Below are 21,921 nucleotides of genomic sequence, written 5' to 3' on the forward strand. Positions count from 1 at the left end.
ATTATAAAGAGCGTCTCTCACCTAGTGATTTGAAGGGGATGACACTGTGGAGATTGAACACTTACTTACCCTTCTGCACAGACTATAGCTGATCGTTGGGGTGCCATATGTGGAGCTCTTTTTGAGCTGCTTATTTTCAAGGACCTCTGCTAATAAATAAGGCGTGACACCTTTAAATGGGCACTGTCACTTTAAAATACTTTTGACATGTTGTAGAGACATTGTTAGAGAAAAGCGCATGTTAAAGGGGTACTCTGGACAAAAAAATAAATTGAAATTAATGTGTCAGAAAGTTAAACAGGTTTGTAAATTATTTCTACTTGAACATCTCAAGCCCTCCAGTACTTAACAGCTGCTATATGTCCTGCAGGAAGTGGTGTATTATTTCAAGTCTGACATGGTGCTCCCACCTCTGTCCATGATCGGAAGTGCCAGAGCAGGAGGTTTTGTATGGGGATTTGCTACTGCTCTGCACAGTTCCTGACATGGACAGAGGTGGCAGCAGAGAGCATTGTGTTAGACTGGAAAGAATACAGCATTTCCTGCAGGGCATACAGCAACTAATAATTACTGGAAGGCTTGAGATTTTCAAATAGAAGTAATTTACAAATCTATATAACTTTCTAGCACCAGTTTATTTAAAACCAATTATTTCCCTTTAGAGTACTCCTTAAGGGTACAAACCCACTTGACGTATTTGCTGCGTGAATCAGTCCTAAAAATAAGCAGGCAAAACGCAGGTTGGCTTTATACGATTGTTCTGCATTAAAATACGCAATTGCGTATTTTTGAAGCGTGAAGCTTGTTGTTAGCAAAGCATCAGTTGTTAACAACCTGTGCGAAAAACGCATGTAGCTTCATGCTTCAAAAATACGCAATTGCGTATTTTAACACAGAACAATTGTATAAAGCCAACCTGCGTTTTGCCTGCTTATTTTTAAGACTGATTCACGCAGCAAATACGTCAAGTGGGTTTGTACCCTTAATGAGTGTTCTCTTCCTGCTATGTATTACATAGAGTAAGTCTAAGGGACAGTCTTGGCTGCATATTCTAGCGATTGGTCATGGTTGACCCCCAGCTTATCAAATTTTATGTCGTGTCCGTGACATGCCAAACGTTTTTTTAAGAGACAGTATAGAGGTTACAACATTTTGAAAATATGGCTACTTTCTTTCAGAAACAGCACCATCCCTTTAATGAATGATTTATGTTGTTCATACGTCCGATAGATGTGTGTTCTTTAATGGTCCATTACTATACTAGACGTTAATCTCCTATAATTGTAGCCAGCTTTTCTCCCTTTCCTACTAGCAGCCTGTGTTAGAATCACAACATCACGTGGCTGTTAAGTAAGCCCTGGACGTTACCCAAACCATGGCTGCAGCCCAGATTTGTTGTGTACTGCTTACATAACCCAACGATAATGACTCCCTTCCAAAAACCATGCCCATTGGAATGTAAACCCTAACTGACTAGTACTCGCTGCAGACACCGTGACCACTCCCATGGCGGAGACTTACAAAACTCCAGCACTTCCAAGACTCTGTACACAAGAAGCTTCCTGTCATCTATAATACACACCGGCTCTAACTCAGCAAGTAACAAGCGCCTAAAATGTAAGTAAAATGGAGAATAGCAAAAATGATACAAGAACGGCATGTAGTAATATAAAAGAATAGACTGTAATAGACTTAAGGCTACTTCTTTGTCTTCTTCTCTTGCACTGATTTAGAGTTTGGACGTGTACTTCTATGTACGTCAATGGATGTGATGTTTTGTATGTACACAGTTGGGTCTATGAGGATGTCTCAGTTGAGGTCTGAATCAGCGCAGAAAGTATATTGCAAAGTAAAGCACAAAGATTACCCATTTCAATAAACTTTATGTACAATAAACTGACAAGGCCTTTCATACAGACTTTTATGGAGTGGAGTCAGTGTCCCTATGACAGCACTTGCAGTAAATGACTGGTTGCTTTGCTTGAATATGGAAGATGGAATACGCTGCCCTTGATGTGCAGCAATTGGCTGTCGTCTTGTTATATTACTATTACGCTGCCGCCACTAGGCTTTCAGAATTTATTCGCCTTTGCGGGTATTTTATGTGTCATCCGGTATTAATAAAAGCAGACATGGTTGTCTGGATACCAATGCCTACATTTGACTGATTTTCATCTTTTAGGCCAGCTTCTTGTTACAATGGACTATTCACTTTAAGTGTTTATCTGTGATTGTTACAATGGAGATTGAAGTACAATATAGGATTTCAGCTGTCATTGTTGAATGTAGTTTAGCATTACTAGAATACCCCCTTGTAAATCTGGGCTAGTATTGTTCATCCTGATCTTCCTGGTTCTAAAGTAGAATGTGAAAACTATAGAGGGAAAATTAAACATTACACAGGCAGGATGGAATAAGAGGGGGGGGGGGGGGTAATATTAACTTCAAGACAACTTATAAAGGTACTATTATTATTATTAGCTATCATAAATCTGTTGCCCTATTATTCTCTGGACAGGTAGCCTCACTATTTGGTTCCTCCTCTGGTCCTGAACAGATAGGACATAGAACCTGTCCTGGCTAATCCCATGATGGTGGCCATATTTTTCCTATGTGTTTCAGAATAAAGATTTTCAGTACATTAGTTTGACCTCTAGACGTCACTACTGTAACAAGAGGAAGCAGAGATAGTGACACCTAGAGGAAACAATATTTATTCCAGTCTGACACAGTTCTCTCTGCTGCCACCTCTGGCCATGACAGGAACTGTCCAGAGCAGTAGCAAATCCCCATAGAAAACCTCTCCTGCTCTGCACAGTTCCTGATACTAAAAGAGATGGCAGTAGAGAGCCCTGTGTCAGACTAGAAAGAATACACCACGTCCTGTAAGACATACAGCAGCTAATAAGTACTGGAAAGGTTGAGATTTTCAAATAGAAGTAATTTACAAATCTGAACAGGTTTCTGACACCAGTTGATTTAAAAAAAAATTCCCTTCCGACTACCCCTTTAAAGAGGTTATTAAAGATTAGAAAAACTTAGCTTGTCCTCAGGTTGTATGTGGTATTATAATTCAGCTCTATTCATGTCTTCAATTCAATGGAACTGAGCTGTAATACCAGACCCAAACAGAGGACAGGTGCGGTGCTTTTCCGGAAGAATGCAGCTATGTTTTTCAAATCCTGCATAACCCCTTGAGGCTGTTTTCACACATGGCAGCTTTTTTGGAAAACTGCCACTGCAGTTTTGTGCCAAAGCCAGATGTGGATTAAAAAGGAATTGGAACTATAAAGAAAGAACTTATACTTCTCCTTCCTACTGAATGTACTTCTGGCCTTGGCTCAAAACTGCAGTGGCAGTTTTCCAAAAAGCCATAGGACATGACTGGGGATTAATCAAGCCAAAACAGAAATTAGACCTTCTGTGGACAGCTGTTTCGAGGTTGTTGCCCCTCATCAGAGCAGTGTACTGACTGGTTTACCGAGAGGTCTATCATCGTGGAACCAAAGACCTTCAAGGAGGACTAACATAGGAACAGCACTGTGTAAAGAGTACAAGTATTTACTAAAGTTATTAAGTGAAATGAACCAAAACTCAACAGAATATGATATCTGGCTTGGCACCTATTAGCTAGGACAAAGAGTAAGGTAAAATACAGCCCCCGCACTGGAGGACCACCAATAGCCATACATTACACAAACACATATTGATTTCTCTGGCCGCCATGTAACACGACGCTTCTTTTGAACTTTGTCTAACCTTGATCTTGTGTGGCCTGCACTAGACAGATGCATTGAATGTGCTGTGAGAATATCCTGCACATAAATGCAGCATGGCCAGGCCTTAGGGAAAGCTGTTACTGTCTCCGAGTGTAACCCCGGTTATTACTTCATTATTGAACATCTCGCTGCTGAATCTTCCATCTTACGCTCCACTGGGCCAGAAACTATGATTCTATTCTCCAACAGAATTTCTGCTCCTTTTGATAATTTAACTAGAGGTTATTGATATCCCTGTAGTTGAAGGAAAAAGTAAAGTTTTCCAATATATCAAAGCATTTTCCATTACAGATATGATCTGTTTTCCTTCATTACTTTAATAGGAAAACCTCAAATATCTTGTGTATTTGTTTATTATGTTTACCAAGGGGCCAAGAGCATGGAATGTAGTGAGTATCTCCTCATACCAGGTCTGCACAACCTGTGACCCACAATGTCTTTCTGTGTGGCCCCAACCATCATGACACCAACAATACTTAAAGTGACTCTGTACCCACAACCTCCCCCCCCCCATCAAACCACTTGTACCTTCAGATAGCTGTTTTTAATCCAAGATCTGTCCTGGGGTCCATTCGGCAGGTAAAGCAGCTATTGTCCTAAAAAACAAACTTTTAAACTTGCAACCTTGGGTCAAATTGTCTGTGCCCTGGGCCTACACCGCCTCTCCATCCCTCCTTCCTGCCCTCTTCATCATTAGTAATGCCCCTGGAGCGATGTATCCTATTCATCACTGTGCACATGAGCCTTAACTCATGTGCACAGTGATGAATAGTGATGAATAATCACTTGTCTCGTGTTCAGACAAGTGATTAACAGGAGAAATCTTGCCAGGGGCATTCCTAATGATGAAGTGGGCGGGGAGGAAGGACGGCCGAAGGGAATCCAGAACAGATCTTGGAATAAAAATCAGCTAGCCAATGGTACAGGAGGTTTTGGGGGGGGGGGATTGTGGGTACAGAGTCGCTTTAAGCCACACTGGGCTACATACAACATACACGCGTTGGCAAATGGAGACCAATGAATTGTTCTGCTGGCCCCCATGTAGCTGGTATACATCAGCATGATATTGGGCAGTAAACTGCACTATGGAACCTTGTGGGATTCCATTTACAAAGTTTGGTGTCTGTTTAAGAACTACACATGTAGCTCCTACAAGCTTGTTTATGGTGGTGAAAAGTGTTGCTAGCAGGCTACGGCCCTTGCACCTTCCCAATGCTGACACCCTTCAGCAACAATTTATACATTGTACTGTAATTTATTGCATTGCTATTATGGTTGAGCGAGCATGCTTGGTCAAACATAGTGCTCAATCAAGCAATGGTGGCTCCATCTAGCTTGATTCTCGACCAAACACCTCAGGGTGCTGTTTAAATATTTGCATTACTGTACTGACACAGTGCGACAGTACAGCAGTATGAATATATAAACGGCTTCTGACATCCCAGAATCTTAATTCATTAGGATGCTGAGAGCTCCGAAACTGCTTAAATACTAATTCTAATTTTTGTACTGTATATTTTTTTTTACACTTCTTCAAGGGACGAAGTATACAAAAATTAGACCAAAAAAAAAAATGCTATAGGTTAACCAGGCACCCTCTGCTCTGCCAAGCAGGGGCACCTGGTTAAATGCTCAAGTCTTCCATTGATTTCAATGAGGTTCGTTACTCTAGTCGGGCACTTGATCTAGTCTGGCAGCTGCTCTCTCTACTCTTAGGGCGGGTTCAGACTACGGATTCCGTTCCCTGTACACGCTCACGGCCGTGCGCCTCTCTGCCCGTGCCATAGACACCATTCTATGCACGGGGCGGATTCCGCATTCCGCCAAAAGAATTGGCACGTCAATTCTTTGGGCGGATAGCGGAATCAGCCAGCTCATAGAATGGTGTCTATGAAGCTGTCGGAAAGGTGCACGGCCGTGAGCGAGTTCTAGCAACGGAATTCGGCGGAATTTATCCGCGAGAATTCCGTAGCCTAAACCCGCCCTTACAGAAGGGTTCTGAGAGATAGCTATTGGCCAAATAAGTATTTATCTGACAGCTTAAAGGGGTATTCCCATCTGAACATCCACAGAATAGGGTATAACAATCTGCAAGTTGGGGGTAATCACCAAGACCACAACAGATGCCAATAACAGGGTCAACATTTTTTAAAGGGAGCAATGTCAGTGATATAGCTGAAGGTTTTTGGCCATTTATGTTGTACTAGAGGAAGTAGGGACCCAAGCTGAGCTGTTGCACCATAAGCCTTCAGCTACCCCCTGTGACAAGATGGCTACGATAGATAACATTCTCATTTATTCCTTGTTGTGGTTTCCTGATTAAAGTGGGTTACAGAACTACATCTCACCAAATGTCTTCTTTTCCCTCATACAGTAAACCATGCGTTGTGCACTTTACCCTCGAATCATATTCCTCATCTCTATTTGCTTTGGGATCAGAGCAGAGGTGGAACAAGCCTTTAACCCTGAAACGTTAAAAGAGATGTCCCAAAAGATGAATGACTTATGGGTCACATTTCTTACTGGCGTTCCCCTTGGGAACAATCCAGATAGAACTGTCTATGCCACATGTAACCTCCAACCAAATCCAAAACTGGCTGCGACTGAGCTACAAATCACAGGCAAGATCTTGTTTAAGCAAATCTATCCAAATGGAAAGCTAGAAGTGGTCTTCGCAGTACATGGGTTTCCTATGGATGTCAATCAAACCTCAAGAGCAATTCATATTCATAACTATGGTGACCTTAGCAATGGCTGTGACTCCACTGGCGGACATTACAATCCCCATTCTGTAAATCACCCTCAGCACCCAGGAGATTTTGGAAATTTTCGTGTCCGCAATGGTAAGATCCAACAACATCTTGAAAATCTGGAAGCCACATTATTTGGCCCATTTTCAGCACTGGGAAGATCAATTGTTGTCCATAAGTTGGCTGATGATCTTGGTAAAGGTGGCAACCAGGCCAGCCTAGAAAATGGAAATGCCGGGACACGTCTTGCTTGCTGTGTAATTGGTTCTACCACGAGCAGCAGCTGGGATAAATACATTCAAGACAGTGCAAGCCAGAAGAGTCAAAGAGTCTCGAGGCGTGTTAGCCATGTCCGAAAAGTTAAAAGCTGAACTCAAAAGCCTAATGCCTGATATCTTATTTTGCCCTAATCAGCTTTTAGAACATCTTTCCATTTTTATGCAGATGTTTGTAATAATACCATACTTTATATGTATGTATGTTCTGGTCATCTAAAGAGGCAATAAAGTTATAATAAAGAAACAATACCAGCAATGTCCATGTTTCTTGTCTTCCATGATTCCTCCTTGATCATCTTTGTCAATATTGTCATCCACATGAAGAAAAAATATTCCATGACCAAGGAAGCATACACCCCTCCTCCCAGCATGAGAGTATGTGACACTATGAGAAGGCTTTTGTTGTTATGACTGTGATTCCCAATGAGGACAGGGACACAAAGGAAATATGTAAGCTATAATTCACATTCTAAACTGCCGTACTATTGGATGGCTGTTAGGACTAGGAGACACATGATACCTTCCATATATTTATCTGTGTTTCCAGATGTAGAAACATGCCTTTCTTCTATAGCACAAAGAGTCAAAGAAGCTTTCCTGAGCTCCTGAAGTGCAGCCCGCTGTAACACCTCCTTACTCCCCCTCCCTTTCCCCAACCCTTTTTGGGACTCAGCTTCTAGGTGTCAATCAAGCAGTGAGAAGGAGAGAGGAGACATTATTCCAGGTTGCAGCTATTCAGGAGCTTGGAAAAGCCTCTTTGACTCTTTATCCTAGAGAATAAAAGCATTTTATGTTCTGGAAGTACAACTGGATATATGAAAGGTACCATGTGTCTCCTTGAGCTAACTGCTAACAGTGTCAGCGGTGTGGAACATACATACATATGTATATACACATTTTAGCTATCTGTATTTTCTTTTTACTGTTACCGAATACTGAGCAGACCCATGGGCACTGGCTACCCAAAACTTACAACAATATCAACATACAACATACAACAATATCATAGTGAAACATATTCTTTATTTCTCCAGACTATGCTCTGGTCAGCTGACAATATCATCATGGTAACATAAAAATACCTCTAAGTTGTCATTCAAGTAGATAAAGCAACAAGGGGGGGGGGGGACTGGAAATCTGGAGTACAGAACAGATCACTATTTGATGTTTAGCTACTGAAAAATAGAGTTATCACTGCTTACATTAATAATGTAAAAGACATGGCGATACAGAGAACAGTAGACAACACTGTATACATCCTAAGCATGGATGTAGCTTATATCCAGTATATCTAACATTTGTACAGCGGCTTATAAATAGATATTTGTGCTGCTTAAATTTCTACAAGATCTAGAAATACAGACAGGGCAATACATATTGGAATGTTCTCATCATTGGCTAAAGTACTTAAAACATATCCCCCCCCCCCCCCAAAAAAAAAAAAAACAGGGAACATGGCGGAAGAGATCTGTACATATCACTATGTGATAAAAAATAGACAAACAGATCAACATAATACATCATAAACATAAATTAACTAAATAATTTAATGAAATGTTCATGTCTTACAATGCATTGAAATAAAGCTGCTTCATTTATCCTAAAGACACTGTACAGTCAGGGTTCACCACATTGTACAGATGGCTGATATTTGTGGGATTTGCATGAATTTGCTGCCCTATATGTCAATGAGATGACAACAAACTGAAAAACTGATGAAATCAATGATAAACATTGCTGGTCTTGGAACTTGTCATCACTTTCATGCTGCCCGAACCAAGTCATTGGATGATCCTGATTGGCTTTAGCCCGCCCAACTAACCTTGATTGATAGATCTGACCCAAACATGGAGAAATCTATTGGTCAGGGTAAGTGGGGTTGCTCAGGCAGCATTAAAAGTGAGGATAGATTTCCTTACAAAATACAAAGCAATGGGACAACACATGGCATCCTGATTTCACCCAGTTTGATGAGTTTCCCTATTGATGGCAGTATGACAAAAACACACTATGTAAGAAGATGCAATCCCTATGACCTAAAGAGATTAGAATATGGTATCGATCACCAAAGCTTATTCATTGTATAATGGAAAGTTATCCAATATAGTCTCTATTAGAGTGTTGCGCAACTCGAGCATGCTCCAGTCTGATCATTTGGCATTTGAATACCGGTGGCTGAAGAAGCTGGATGCAGCCCTAGGAAGTCTGGGAAAACATGGATACAGCCTATGGCTTTCAAGATCTCTGCTTGTAGTCTTTGTAAAAAATTAGGTGCTTATAATAACTATGACTGTAACCATCCCCGCAACTGTATGAACAAGACGGGTGTATTATCCTATGGAAGAGAATACTGAATGCTAGCCAGCACAGATCTTGAAAATCAAGGAATTATTGAAAAATTGTAAAAGGATTATACAATCAATAGGCTTTGTGTTTTAAAAATGTAATACCTATTTAAATAGGTAATCCCATTTCAAGAAGTTATTCCACATCCATTACATATGGTATAACAACTGATCAGTGGGGGTCCAACTGATAGGACCTTCAGCAATCAGGAGAAGGGAGGTGAGATGTCCCCTGGAGTGAATGAAGTGCAGCACCCATGCAGCCAGCACTTCCCTCATTCTCTGCCGAGTATTGTACTAGACAATGCTTGGAAGCCCCATAAAGAATCAATGAAGCACTGATTATACATGCACATTGCATTCCATATAATTTTTCTCTGTTATCATGGTCGTGGAGGTCTCAGAAGTAAGATCCCCAACAGCTTGATATCCCCTATCCTGTGGTTAAGGGATAACTTCTTGAGATGGAAATATTAATTTAAGGAACTGCTCATAATGCAGAAACTTGTTGTATACATCAACTTGTGAACACACTTACATGGAATGTATGCCAAAGCCATCACCATCTCTACACCAGATAACACCAAACAATGGAGGAATTATGTTATTTTTGCCCACTGTAGAACATTTCATGTCAGGCCCTAACACCCACACACACACACTATGTCTTTGGTAGTTGGGCGTATACAGTCACGATCGATGGTCATCTGTTGCCTTAACACTTTCAAAATCGCTCACAGTCTTCAAAGATTCATCCAGTCCAGAAGATGCAGACTGCTCATCTTTAATGTCCAAGCCATTTTCTAATGCTATGCTCTCCGAGCTGTCATCAATAGTTTCTTGAGTTTCATCCATGCTGGACGGGGATAACTGGTCTTCTTCCAAATTTTCAGTATGTTCCGGACTGGACAATGGCGTCTCAAAACTATCAAGAGGGGGTGGCTCTTCTGCAAGAGTCTGACCTTCTTCAGAACTTACAATATGGTTTTCTTCCAACTCAACAGAGGCCAGTTCCTCAGCTAGATCAATAATCTTCTCCCCAGCCTTCTCCAAATCTTTTTTCTCTGAGCTCAGAAGAGGTATTAAAGGATGAAGATACATGTTCTCATAAGTGTTACCTAGTGGATCTTGGGAGTTCTCCAGTACCTTACTGGATTCCTTTTTGGTTGGAATGGCCACATCACCAGAACATCTCTCCACGTCAGGCTGTCTGTGGGCTACACACAATAAAGAAACATTAGCTAAACTAACATATATCAACACCACCCAGAACCCATTAAGATTTTAATTTTTCTCATACAGGTTATAAGAAAACCTAAAGAAGCCACCTGGGACCAAGAATAAATAGTGCAACTTGCGGAACTATTATTATTGCAAAGCTTGATCCTAGCCAGCACCTTACAACTTTGTAGGGTGACAGAAAAAAAAAATAAAAAAATAAAAAAAAAATTATATATATATATATATATATATATATATATATATATATATATATATATATATATCTATATCATCACCACTCATTACCTTCATAGATCAGAGGTTTGTGGCAAGGTATGTCAGTGAAGGTCATCATGGGCGACTTTGGCCTCTGGGTGGTCGGCATTGTTGGTTCATGTAATGAGATAGTGTCCCTTCCACCTATCGGCAAATGAAAACTATATTTAGATCAGAAGAAGCAATATACTACAATTTACTAATTATTTATAATAGCATGAGATTTTATAATGATATATGGTTGATCAGATGGTATCTAATGCAATGTGTGCTATAGGCAGAATCATCTTTCACTATTGTTATGCTCATTGAGGTTAGAAAACCGATTTCTACACGCTGTTAGAGGGGTTATCCAAAGATGAAGAATTATCCCCTATCTTTTGGTGGATCAGTAAAGGTCCAACTACTCGGACCCCCGTGATCATGAGAACGCAGGTCTATGAGACTTCTGAACATAGCCAAGTTCAGTGCCTAAAGTGTCCAGATGTCCCGTAGACAGTGAATGGGTCGGTGGGACAACTGACCTTTATTTTTATGATTGGTGACATTTCCAGTGCTTGGACCTCTACCAGTCCAGTGGCCAGATGATAAATGAGTTATCCCAAGAATAGAAGTTAACGCAGAATTAAGCTAGGATCAGTCACCTTTTATATTTATATACATTTATAGTATAGTAAGGAGGGGGGTGACAAGATCACTTTAAGCAGCAGTTTCCATGCATTGTGTTGTCTATATAATCTAATATAGTCTTTTTGTTTCATTTATGTTCTTTACAAATGAGCAATGCAAAAGTGAAAGAATAATGGAATGCTGGGTGATCATCCAGGATCTTTCTCAGGCTGTGTTTGTGTGTACATCTCACCATTTCAATATGTTTTTTGTATATGCTAAATGTACCCAAAATCACAGTGTGAACCCAGCCTTACATATGAAAAAAATGGTTTGGAACCACAGATAACCATGCAGATTGTAGACCCAGAACATATGCATCCAGAACTACTTCTTCATACAGGCCATTATACCACCATACAGTACAGCACACATCTCAGCTGCTGCAGAACATCTTGGTGCCAAGAATGAGAAGCTTCAGGTCAGTAAGCTACTGAAATAAATGGGAGGTTCTACAGTACCTGAGATGAGTTATACAGTGTGTCATCCTAGCTGATATAGACAATCTGAGAATAAAGTAGATTTCCAGTAGAAACAAGTTATGCCCAATCCACTCGATCCATCGTAACTGCGAGACCAATGGGGGTCAGACTATTAGTATGTGGTCCTGTATCTTTCCTGTAGGTAAAATGACAGTCCTACACAAAGTTGTTCCATTAACACTCTATGGGATTGCCAGAAATGGTTAAAGGGGTTATCCAGCGCTACAAAAACATGGCCACTTTTCCCTCTACAGTTGTCTCCAGTTCAGGTGTGGTTTGCAATTAAGCGCCATTTACTTCTATGGAACTGGGTTTCAAAACCCTGCCCAAACTGGAGACAACAGTAGGGGGAAAGTGGCCATGTTTTTGTAGCACTGGATAACCCCTTTAAATGCTATACTCTCCGGCAGTCATACAAACAGACGTTTTTACTGGTTGGGGTCTGAATGTTCAGTAGATTCTCCTTTCCCATCTCTGTGTCTGAGACGTGGAAGGTCCCACAGACTTATAAGTCTGTCCAGGTCCAGTGACATGACTAAGACTTCTTCTGCCTTGCTCTTTTTTTTAATTTTTTTTATTTTATCCTTTATTTTATAAATCACATCTAACACAATTATACAAACAACCTCAATACCAAAACGTAAAGCAGTAATTAAAGTCTTTCCCTTTCTAAATACTCTATAAACTTATGTGTACTAACCTTAAATTTATTTTTTTTCCTGTGTATCATGTACTGCGTGACTTACTTGTAGGTACCAAAATTTGTGACACTCGTTAAGTGCAAAAAGGGCTTGTAATGCTTCAAATGTAAATAACTCTCCATCTGTGAATAATTGTTCCACCCGTGTTATACCTCTTTTCTTTCAAAATCCCTCTATCCCCCCTTTAGCAAACTCTTTAAACCCTACATTATCCCACAACGGAGTACAAGGTAAACTACCTCTAATTCCACATATCCTCTTAATACTCTTCCAAAGTCTATCAAACAACTTCCTAAAGGACTCAATGACCATACCTATTTCTGAGAATTTCCCCGCTTCTAATACGTCAAATATATTTCTACTTTCCCCCAACTGAGTCATCATATACAAAAGAATGGGAGAGGAGGACCACCCTGCCAGGCTCTGAGCTCCTGAAGCAAGAAAATAGAGCTCAAAGTCGGGCAATGTCAGCCCCCCCTGCCCCTCCGGCTTAACCAAGGCACGATATTTAATTCTGACTTTTTTCCTCTACAAAATTAGTCTATTTATCACTGCCTCAATTCTCCTAAACCACACTTCTGGAATCCACACAGGGGATGCTCGAATGTAATAAAATACTTGGGGAAGTATCACCATTTTAACGACCGCTCTTCTTTCGGCCATAGAAATAGGTAACCTGAGCCAGGTATCTACCTTCTTCTCTATCTTCTTAATAAGAGGTCTCACATTCAGATCAAGATAGTTATTGACCTGGGCCGATACTTTAATACCAAGTTTTCAACCTCCCCCACCGTTCACAAACCTTCCTCTTCCACCCTACTACCTCCTACTCCTTGTATCACATGAAGGACCGCGGACTTCCCCCAATTTATCCTTAACCCAGCTATCTGACCAAAATCTGCCACTATCCTAATCAGATTAGGGATGTTATGTTGGGGATTTTTAATAAATAATAACACATCACTGAACACTCTGACCCCAACCACAAAAAATGTGCATATCAAAAAGACATTTTCCCCCCATTTGTGACATTGCCCATATAAATAGAGGGGCAGCACACAAACTCCATTCAAGCAGTGGACATACAGCTCCCACTGATCTAGTAATGATCACTTAGCCAATGGATAGATAACTTGTTCCCACCAGATTATTCCTTTAATTCAGAAAAATATGCAGAATAACTAAGAGTCCGATTACATGGGCCGTCATGACAGCCTGATCAATATTGTAAGCTAGTGTTGATCTGCTAGATCGGTGCTTGTTTACTGGGCCTACTACACAACCTGATAATCATTTAGCAAGGGCTGCATAGACATTGTTAGCATTGTCCGTGCAGCCTTTGCCCAAAGAGTTTACATGACCTGTCCATTTTCCCGGTGTTTCCAGCGCTTCCTCCTCGGTCCCGGCCTGTGATTGGCTGAGCAGTTTGTCAGCTCAGACAGGCCGCTCTGAAGCTGCAGCGTGCAGGACCGAGGAACAAGCAGAATGTAGGAGAACACCGGACATTGAAGAGGTGATGTAATCTGTTTGTTGAATCGCCAGCCGTCGGCTGCGCATCACAATGTGTTATAGCGATGTGCGGCCAGTGGCTGATTGGCGGCCAATGATTTCAGGTATGGGCCTAAAGAAACGATCAGCCAATGATTGTTCATCGGCTGATCGTTGTCTCTATTACACAGAGCGATAATCAGCCGAATCGGGCCAATACGGCCCACTATCACTCTGTGTAATAGGGCCCTAACTCTGCAAGGAGGAAGAAAACCTGCTGCCACTTGCAAAAGAACTAACAGAAGGCATCTATAGCAATAAAAGAACTGAAAGTGATAGCAAAAACTACGCATGAAAAAGAAGCAAGCAAGTGATTGGGGTGGCCAAGTCAAGCCTCGGACTTCAATTCAAAGGGAATCTGTCAGCACCTGCTTTGGTTCTGAGGTGCTGACAGTGTAATGAAGGTGTCTGTTAACTTTTTTTGCGATCGGTGCCGTACTTTGCCCCAAATCTGTGCCGTAACTTTCTCTGCAAGTGTCATAAAGGAGTAGTGGTGATCAGCACGCCTCACCACTGCTTCCTCCTGCTAGCTTTCCTTGAATATTCATTACGCCCGTCCTCCGGCCTCCTGGCGACGTCATCTTTAGATGCACATTCGCCGTTGATGGCAAGGGCCACGCACGCCCTTGCCAATTCGCGCAAGCGCCCTGGATCTGTGTGAGCACTCCTGTGGACGGATTTGCGCATGCGCCATAGTGCGTCGGAGCGGCGCAGGCGTGCTGAGGGCTGAAGCCTATACCCTCAGCTGTTTCACTCGGTGCGCCTACGCCGATTCTACGTATTATGGCACATGCGCAGCTAAAGATGATGTTACCAGGAGGCCGGAGGACAGGAGCAACGAATATTCAAGGAAAGCTGGGAGGAGGAAGTAGTGGTGAGGCGTGTCGAAGAGCAGCACTAACGCATCACCACTACTCTTCTATGAAACTTGCAGAGAAAGTTACGGCATAGATTGGGGACAAAGTACAGCACCGATCACAAGACAGGCAAAATACACACCAAACCTTCATCAAAGTCAGCACCTGAGAACCAGAACAGGTGCTGACAGATTCCCTTTAAGGGAGCATTTGAGATGAATATGTTGATATCAATGGTTTCTATAAAAAACATAAAAGAACAAGGAAAAATCTGCAGTGTTCATGCGTTGAACACAAACTCTGTGTCATACCAGTGTGAGCAATAAGGAGGTGAGGATATAAGTACTGTATTTTGTGCCTGATGACTATAATGATTTTTCTCTTTCATAGTGACAAGGCTATCCCACTATATACACTGTGATTCAATGTGTTACAAAAAGGGGAGAATACTTTTCATAGGCATAATGTACGATCCATACACGTACATAGTCGCCTTTGTGCCCTGTGGATGTCCTTTATCCTGCTCCATGTTTATAGAGTTTTACGGAGTGTTTGACAGAGTAAAGTGAGGCGGCCTAATGATGGATGGTGAGGTTACTGAACATTAATGTAACACATTCTGTACTTGAGATTTCTCGACGTGAAGCCCAGTGGAGCCGTCTGCTTTTTCCCAAATGCCGACTTCATCTGTTACGTTCTATTCTACCCATCTATTCTGACTCCTACTGTGATGGAACAAGCATTTTGCTAAATAGGTTTTTGAAAAGGAAAAAAGAAATGGAATGTAATTACCAAAGACAATGAAAGTTACTCAACACAGCCGAGTAGTGATCGGGAGCCGAGACGTGTATTACATATGGTAATGAAGGGAATGGAATATAATGGAATCTTCTCATTCTCTCAATCCTTGTTATTATATATTAATAATGCCACATTTTAAGGGGAACCTGTCACACAGAAGGAGCAGCGGGTCTGCCATCACTATAGAGCAGGAGGAGCTGAGGGGATTGATATATTCTTTTATGAGAAAGGATTCGGTAGAGCTTATTCATTTAAACCTCTGCTAATACTAGGAGTCCAGTGGGCGGTCCTACTCAGTGACTAACAGCCCCTCCCCTTGTGTGAGTGTGCATACAAAGACAGTTGTCAGGAACACCCACTGGACTCCTAGGTCTTGAATGAATAGCAGTTGAAATGAATGGTATATGAATAGCCAACATCTGCTTAGGTTCTGCTGTTCCATATATGCTGCCTGCCTTAATAAAGTGTAATTTTACAAAACTTTTAACATGTCCCACACTCAGACGTGTCAGGGTGTTCAGATCCTTTTTAATCTCTTGATATAGCTGGGTGAAGCACGCGGTAGTGTGCTTCACTCCCTGGATGGCTGCAATCACTATTTATTTGCAGTAGATGGTTTCCTTGTAAGCTTATGGGGCCTTCTCCCCAGTCATTTCCAGCCAGGGTTTGAGACGCGTTGGCACCTGGCTATACATAGAGATTGGTTGGGAGCTGTACAGTCAGACCCTGACTACACAAAATTTTTGACACGTTACAAGTTTTGATCAATGGCAGGTATTATTTAAAGGGAATCATTCAGCACATTTTTGCTGACTAAGCTCCCTAGGGACGTCGCACAGATCTTGTAGACAGGTATCGTATCATAATCAGGCTTTGCTTGCTCTGTAGCCTTATATCCCAGTATAACATAGCTTAATCCAGCATGCAGAGCATGGGAAAAGCTGTGAACTAGTCATCTGGACGGTATCTGAGCAGTGACTAGTCACAGCTCTCTGCCTTTCAGTGTGTTCTGTGGCGGTGACTGACAGGCTAAGTGACCTCTAACGGGCAGAGAACTGTGACTAGTCACTGTTTAGACAACGTCCAGATGACTTCTTCACAGTTTTTCCCATGCACCACTCACTGGATTAAAAGTTTTACAGGGATATAAAGCTACGGAGCAAGAACCCCCAACATGGTAGGACACCTGTCTACAAGATATGTGCAGTGTTCCTGTGAGCTTAGTCAGCACAAATGTGCTAATTGGTTCCCTTTAAAAGTATATTAAAATGGCCCATAGGCAGAAGTTAACTGACTCAAACTCTCTATGTACTTTCTATTGAAGTTATGGAAATAGCTAAGCAGGCTTATACCTGTATGGCTACCTCTCTACCTGCCTCCATATGTAGAAAATAGTTAGTAGGCCGATTTTCTCCCAATACAGTAAGAATCCCAGAGAATATCCGTAAATGTTTAAAGTACTATTCCCAATATGAAAAGTTCCCCCCCATAGATAGGATAGGCACTAACAAGATGATCAGCTTGTCCAACTACTATAACTCATACCGATCAGAAGAGTCTAGGAAAACTGTCCCCTGAAAGAAGGGAGTACACCACCCAGCATAGCCTGCACTCCATTCATTCTCTATGAACCTTACAAAGATTGCCAAGCACTGAACTCAACAACGATCAGAAGCCCCATAGAGGATGGATGGAGTGCATTCAACTCCATCAACAACGATCAGAAGCCCCATAGAGAATGGATGGAGTGCATTCAACTCCATCAACAACGATCAGAAGCCCCATAGAGAATGGATGGAGTGCATTCAACTCCATCAACAACGATCAGAAGCCCCATAGAGAATGGATGGAGTGCATTCAACTCCATCAACAACGATCAGAAGCCCCATAGAGAATGGATGGAGTGCATTCAACTCCATCAACAACACTCAGAAGCCCCATAGAGAATGGATGGAGTGCATTCAACTCCAACAAAGATCAGAAGCCCCATAGAGGATGGATGGAGTGCATTCAACTCCATCAACAACGATCAGAAGCCCCATAGAGAATGGATGGAGTGCATTCAACTCCATCAACAACGATCAGAAGCCCCATAGAGAATGGATGGAGTGCATTCAACTCCATCAACAACGATCAGAAGCCCCATAGAGGATGGATGGAGTGCATTCAACTCCATCAACAACGATCAGAAGCCCCATAGAGAATGGATGGAGTGCATTCAACTCCATCAACAACACTCAGAAGCCCCATAGAGGATGGATGGAGTGCATTCAACTCCATCAACAACACTCAGAAGCCCCATAGAGGATGGATGGAGTGCATTCAACTCCAACAAAGATCAGAAGCCCCATAGAGGATGGATGGAGTGCATGTGTATGCCTGGTCCATTTATTTAGGGGACACTTTTTTCTCATTCCTGTGATTGAGGGGTCGCAACATGCGGATGCCATAAATCAGCAAACATGGATTCTTAAAACCCCATTCTCTCAATAGATAAGGTTACTGAAGGCTGGGCACCCCATATGTGACTGGTACTATGATAAAGTGTATTCATTTCCAGAATACCTGAGGGTTACCAATTTTTTTTTTGTTTTTAGCTAAAACTGTGTATCCGGTGTATGTGTATGGTGGAAACCATTAATACCTGGATAATAAAACGAATAAACTAGAGCTAAAATAACGGGTTAATAAGCCCATTAGAAGCATCTTGGTGTCAGTGTAGAAATGTAGGCAGTGGAGCAGAGCAATGAACCTGGAGCAGGGAAAAAAATGCAGAAATTACATCTATGTGAGTCTGCCAAAATCTGCAACTCTAGGAAAATTAGCTATAATAATCATTTCTGGCACGTTCTGTATTTTCCTTAAGCAAAATGAGAAAGTCCCACATTTCTTCATGGAATGAGCTGTAACACCAGGATTGCAGGAAAAGTTTACTTTTCAATCATATTCGTAAAGTATTCAGGAAATTAGACGTGCTGAACACTATACAGCACAGCAATAGAAATCCTATAAAACAACACAATGTAAAATGTAAATAGCATGCTGTATAATATGGACGCCTCACTGTATAATATGGACATGTATGTGACTCCGCATATGATGAGAAGCCAACAGGGATCGGTGACCTATGGCGCAGGCAGCATGGAAGCGATGAAAGGTTTCCTTTTAGATAATGTTAAAAAGAAAGAATTAACAGGTTCTTTTTTGGCATTGGAAGGAGATGAATGTCTTGAGACTATAGATAACTATTGTATTACAATGCATTTCCTATGGAACACAACTGGATGCATTCACAGTTATCATTGTAACCTACATGGACATGTCACTGTCTTACCCAAGATGAAAGAAGGCTCATGCAAGTGTGCTTACGTCCATCTTAGTCTTTGGCTGGCTATAGGTTCTGATCAATTGATAGAAAATAAGTTGACATGTTACTGCAGTATGGAGGTGGGATAAGGTGCCGTACACCCACAATACCGGTCAGGTGAATGTTTGTGCAGCTGACGTTCTTTCAATAAGGACAGGGCAATAAACCGCAGCCAGGCCCCTGTGGTGGCGGCTTAAACCCAAGGAGAAAAAAAGGATAGGGTGTGGAAATTTAACATGTTTGATACTTCTTCCCTTCAACAGATGTTGGAAAGAAAACCAATGTCAGCTATTTATTCCCACCAACATTGGGAACACTTTTAGGTATGTTATTATAACCAGCCTCTACCAAGATTACAGTTTATATGCTATGTAGTAGATACAAAAGTTTGAACCTACGCCCAAATCCCACAGACACATTGTAGCTGAGGCCTTAGCGAAGCAGAAAAGGGAGGAAAAACAGAATTAGAAGAAAATAGGCAGTATACAGAAAATAGGCATAGTCATTGATAACCATTACAAGATTATAAATGTTGTGTGCAAGGATCTACATCATAGCTCCTACTGGAGTCATCATGCAGCTTTCCTGGACTCCTGAATGGTTATATTATATGGCAGCATATATAGGCAGAATAAGGCTAGGTTTACATCTAAAATAAGCAGGTAGATATATAGTTCTGCAAAAACATAATACAGGCCCGGAAAGGGACTGAACATACTAGACTTAAGCCCCTATTACACGGGGCGATGTTGAGGAGCAAATGAGCATGTCAGCGTGCATTTGCTTCTTGTTCCCCGCTCACTGTCGGCACTACTAAACGCGTCGGCAGCGAGCGCATTAGAGTCAAGGGGCCATAGAGATGTGCGGGGGTGGACGCGGGGGGGGGGGGGGGGGGGGCTGCCCGGATGATCGCTAGATCGTCCAGGCAGCCCATAGGAGATAGCAGCGGTCTGCTGCCGCCGATCCTATTCCACGGAGCGTCGGCAGGTCGTTGCTATACTAATCGTTTGTCTTTCAACATGTTGAAAGACAAACGACAGCAATCGTTGAACATCGTTTATGTCAGCTGATCAATGTCTTCTATTACACCAGACGATTATCGCCCGTCACAGCCAATATCAGCCAAATACAGCTGATAATCATTTAGTGTAATAAGGCCTTAAGTTTGGTTCACTGAAATGAATAGATTTGGTGCAGGGATCCAAACTATAGCTTAGTAATATAACTTTACTACTGAGTTAACCTATTTTGCAGCTTGGTTACTTTGTGTTGTGTAGTAAAAGATGTCGCCTCTGTGGATCCTGTCAACTATTTATTTACCAGGACTCAATAGTGTGGTGTGCTGCTGTACTGTGTCCCAGCAAATAAAGTATACCAGCGGGATGTAGTCATTGAAGTGAACAGGGGGTCAGGTTCTAACAGTCCGTTTACGTGGATCGATTATCGTCCAAATTTCGTGATAACGATCACATCTGACCGATAATCGGCTCGTGTAAAGACGGCAAAAGATCAAGCGACGACCAAGAAATTGTTCATTGAGATCTCTCAACATGTTCTCAAATCATCGTTGGTCTTTCGCTGAAAATTCACAGATCGCCTAGTCTAAACAGTCTTTCACAGATTCTAACTATGTGTGAGATGAGCTTAAGCGATCTTAAAACGATTGCAATAACGATTTTTTCTAACGGTTTATCTCTTTGTCTAAACGCTGATCGTTATAAAAACCAAATCGTTGCTTCAAAATCGTTAAACGATCGATTGGGCGAATTATTGCTCCGTGTAAACGGACCATAAGCCTCTTTTCTTTAGGTATTGGTGTGCTCTGACATTCTTAGTCGGATGACTGCTGTGTGCTGTATGTAAGCTTGGCCCTTGCCATATACTGTACTGCATACAAGGAAGCTAAATCCTCAGCTGCCGGCTTCATTGTCCTACTAAAGTTACGAGAGGTGAGCATTGGGACAGGTACATGAAATACATAAAAGCACTGACCAGGGAGACTCCATAATCCCGACACCTCCAACGTCCTGAGCTTCTTCTCTAGTTCTGCCACCCTGTTACCTAGAATCCTGGAGGAAGCATGAAAATAAGTCAAGTATCATATTTTATAGCAGATGTTGTTACCCAAGAGAACCAGATATTATCTTCAAGTCTGTAAGCTGTACAGGGGCAGTGGGACAGAGTCTTATGGGAGGCTAAGGACAGAACTACCAACTCAGTGGTCATTTTCAATCCAAAGTGGCCCCATTTACCATTGAAGTCAATGTAAAGGTGGCATCACTTGGTGAGATGCTGGTCCTACAAATGATGCCACCTTCTTTCAGGCACTGTGGTTTATCTAGTAAATGTACATTAAAAGCTTTAAAGAGATTGTGTTACCAACACAGCTCTGCAGAGTTGCCAATGCTTAGAGGTCACATAGAGCAAGAATGGAGCAATGGCCAACCATGACAGTTGACCTCTCTTTTCACGATCGGTTGGGGATAACCTTAAATCTTGGGATGACACCCCCCCCCCCCCCTTTAAAGGCAATTAAATTTACACAACACAACTTGCGCACTATTACAAACCAGTAAAGACCAGACTGAGTCGTCCTCCATTACCCTTGCATGTGCTTGGGTTTTCCTCATATGGGGGCACTCTTCCTGGCCAGATTGAATTTAGATTGAATTCAATAGAAAAATAAGTATTTTCCTTTTGTCCTATTACCGATTTATTCAGCCCAAAAGAGCGAAAACTATTCTGAGTCCTGCAGAGCGCAGTTGTCTGAAAGAAAATTCTCAGAATAGATGCGCCTTGGGCTTTGTCGTGTAGGTGTAATAAAAGATCTTGGATGTTATTCCTCTT

At 41.8% G+C, this 21,921-nt stretch overlaps 2 protein-coding genes across 4 annotated transcripts in view; one reads left to right on the forward strand and one right to left on the reverse strand.

Annotated features, from left to right (window-relative positions):
- The first annotated feature begins 1,374 nt into the window (after positions 1 to 1,374).
- On the forward strand, positions 1,375 to 7,055 carry LOC138796788 (extracellular superoxide dismutase [Cu-Zn]-like). Its single transcript, XM_069976477.1, has 2 exons — positions 1,375 to 1,617; positions 6,154 to 7,055. The coding sequence occupies exon 2, from the start codon at positions 6,160 to 6,162 to the stop codon at positions 6,898 to 6,900; it is 741 nt and encodes a 246-aa protein (XP_069832578.1). The 5' UTR covers positions 1,375 to 1,617; positions 6,154 to 6,159; the 3' UTR covers positions 6,901 to 7,055.
- A 755-nt stretch (positions 7,056 to 7,810) lies between these two features.
- Positions 7,811 to 21,921, reverse strand: part of CCDC149 (coiled-coil domain containing 149) — a 63,987-nt gene continuing 49,876 nt past the window's right edge. For all 3 annotated transcript variants that reach the window (XM_069977484.1, XM_069977483.1, XM_069977486.1), the window contains exons 10-12: positions 21,067 to 21,143; positions 10,680 to 10,793; positions 7,811 to 10,369 (exon numbers count right to left, since the gene is read on the reverse strand). In XM_069977484.1, the coding sequence (XP_069833585.1) occupies positions 9,843 to 10,369; positions 10,680 to 10,793; positions 21,067 to 21,143 (718 nt within the window). In that variant the 3' untranslated portion in view covers positions 7,811 to 9,842. The remainder of the gene's footprint in view (positions 10,370 to 10,679; positions 10,794 to 21,066; positions 21,144 to 21,921) is intronic.

This window comes from Dendropsophus ebraccatus, chromosome 7 (genome assembly GCF_027789765.1).
Source record: "Dendropsophus ebraccatus isolate aDenEbr1 chromosome 7, aDenEbr1.pat, whole genome shotgun sequence".
NCBI classification, from domain to species: domain Eukaryota; kingdom Metazoa; phylum Chordata; class Amphibia; order Anura; family Hylidae; genus Dendropsophus; species Dendropsophus ebraccatus.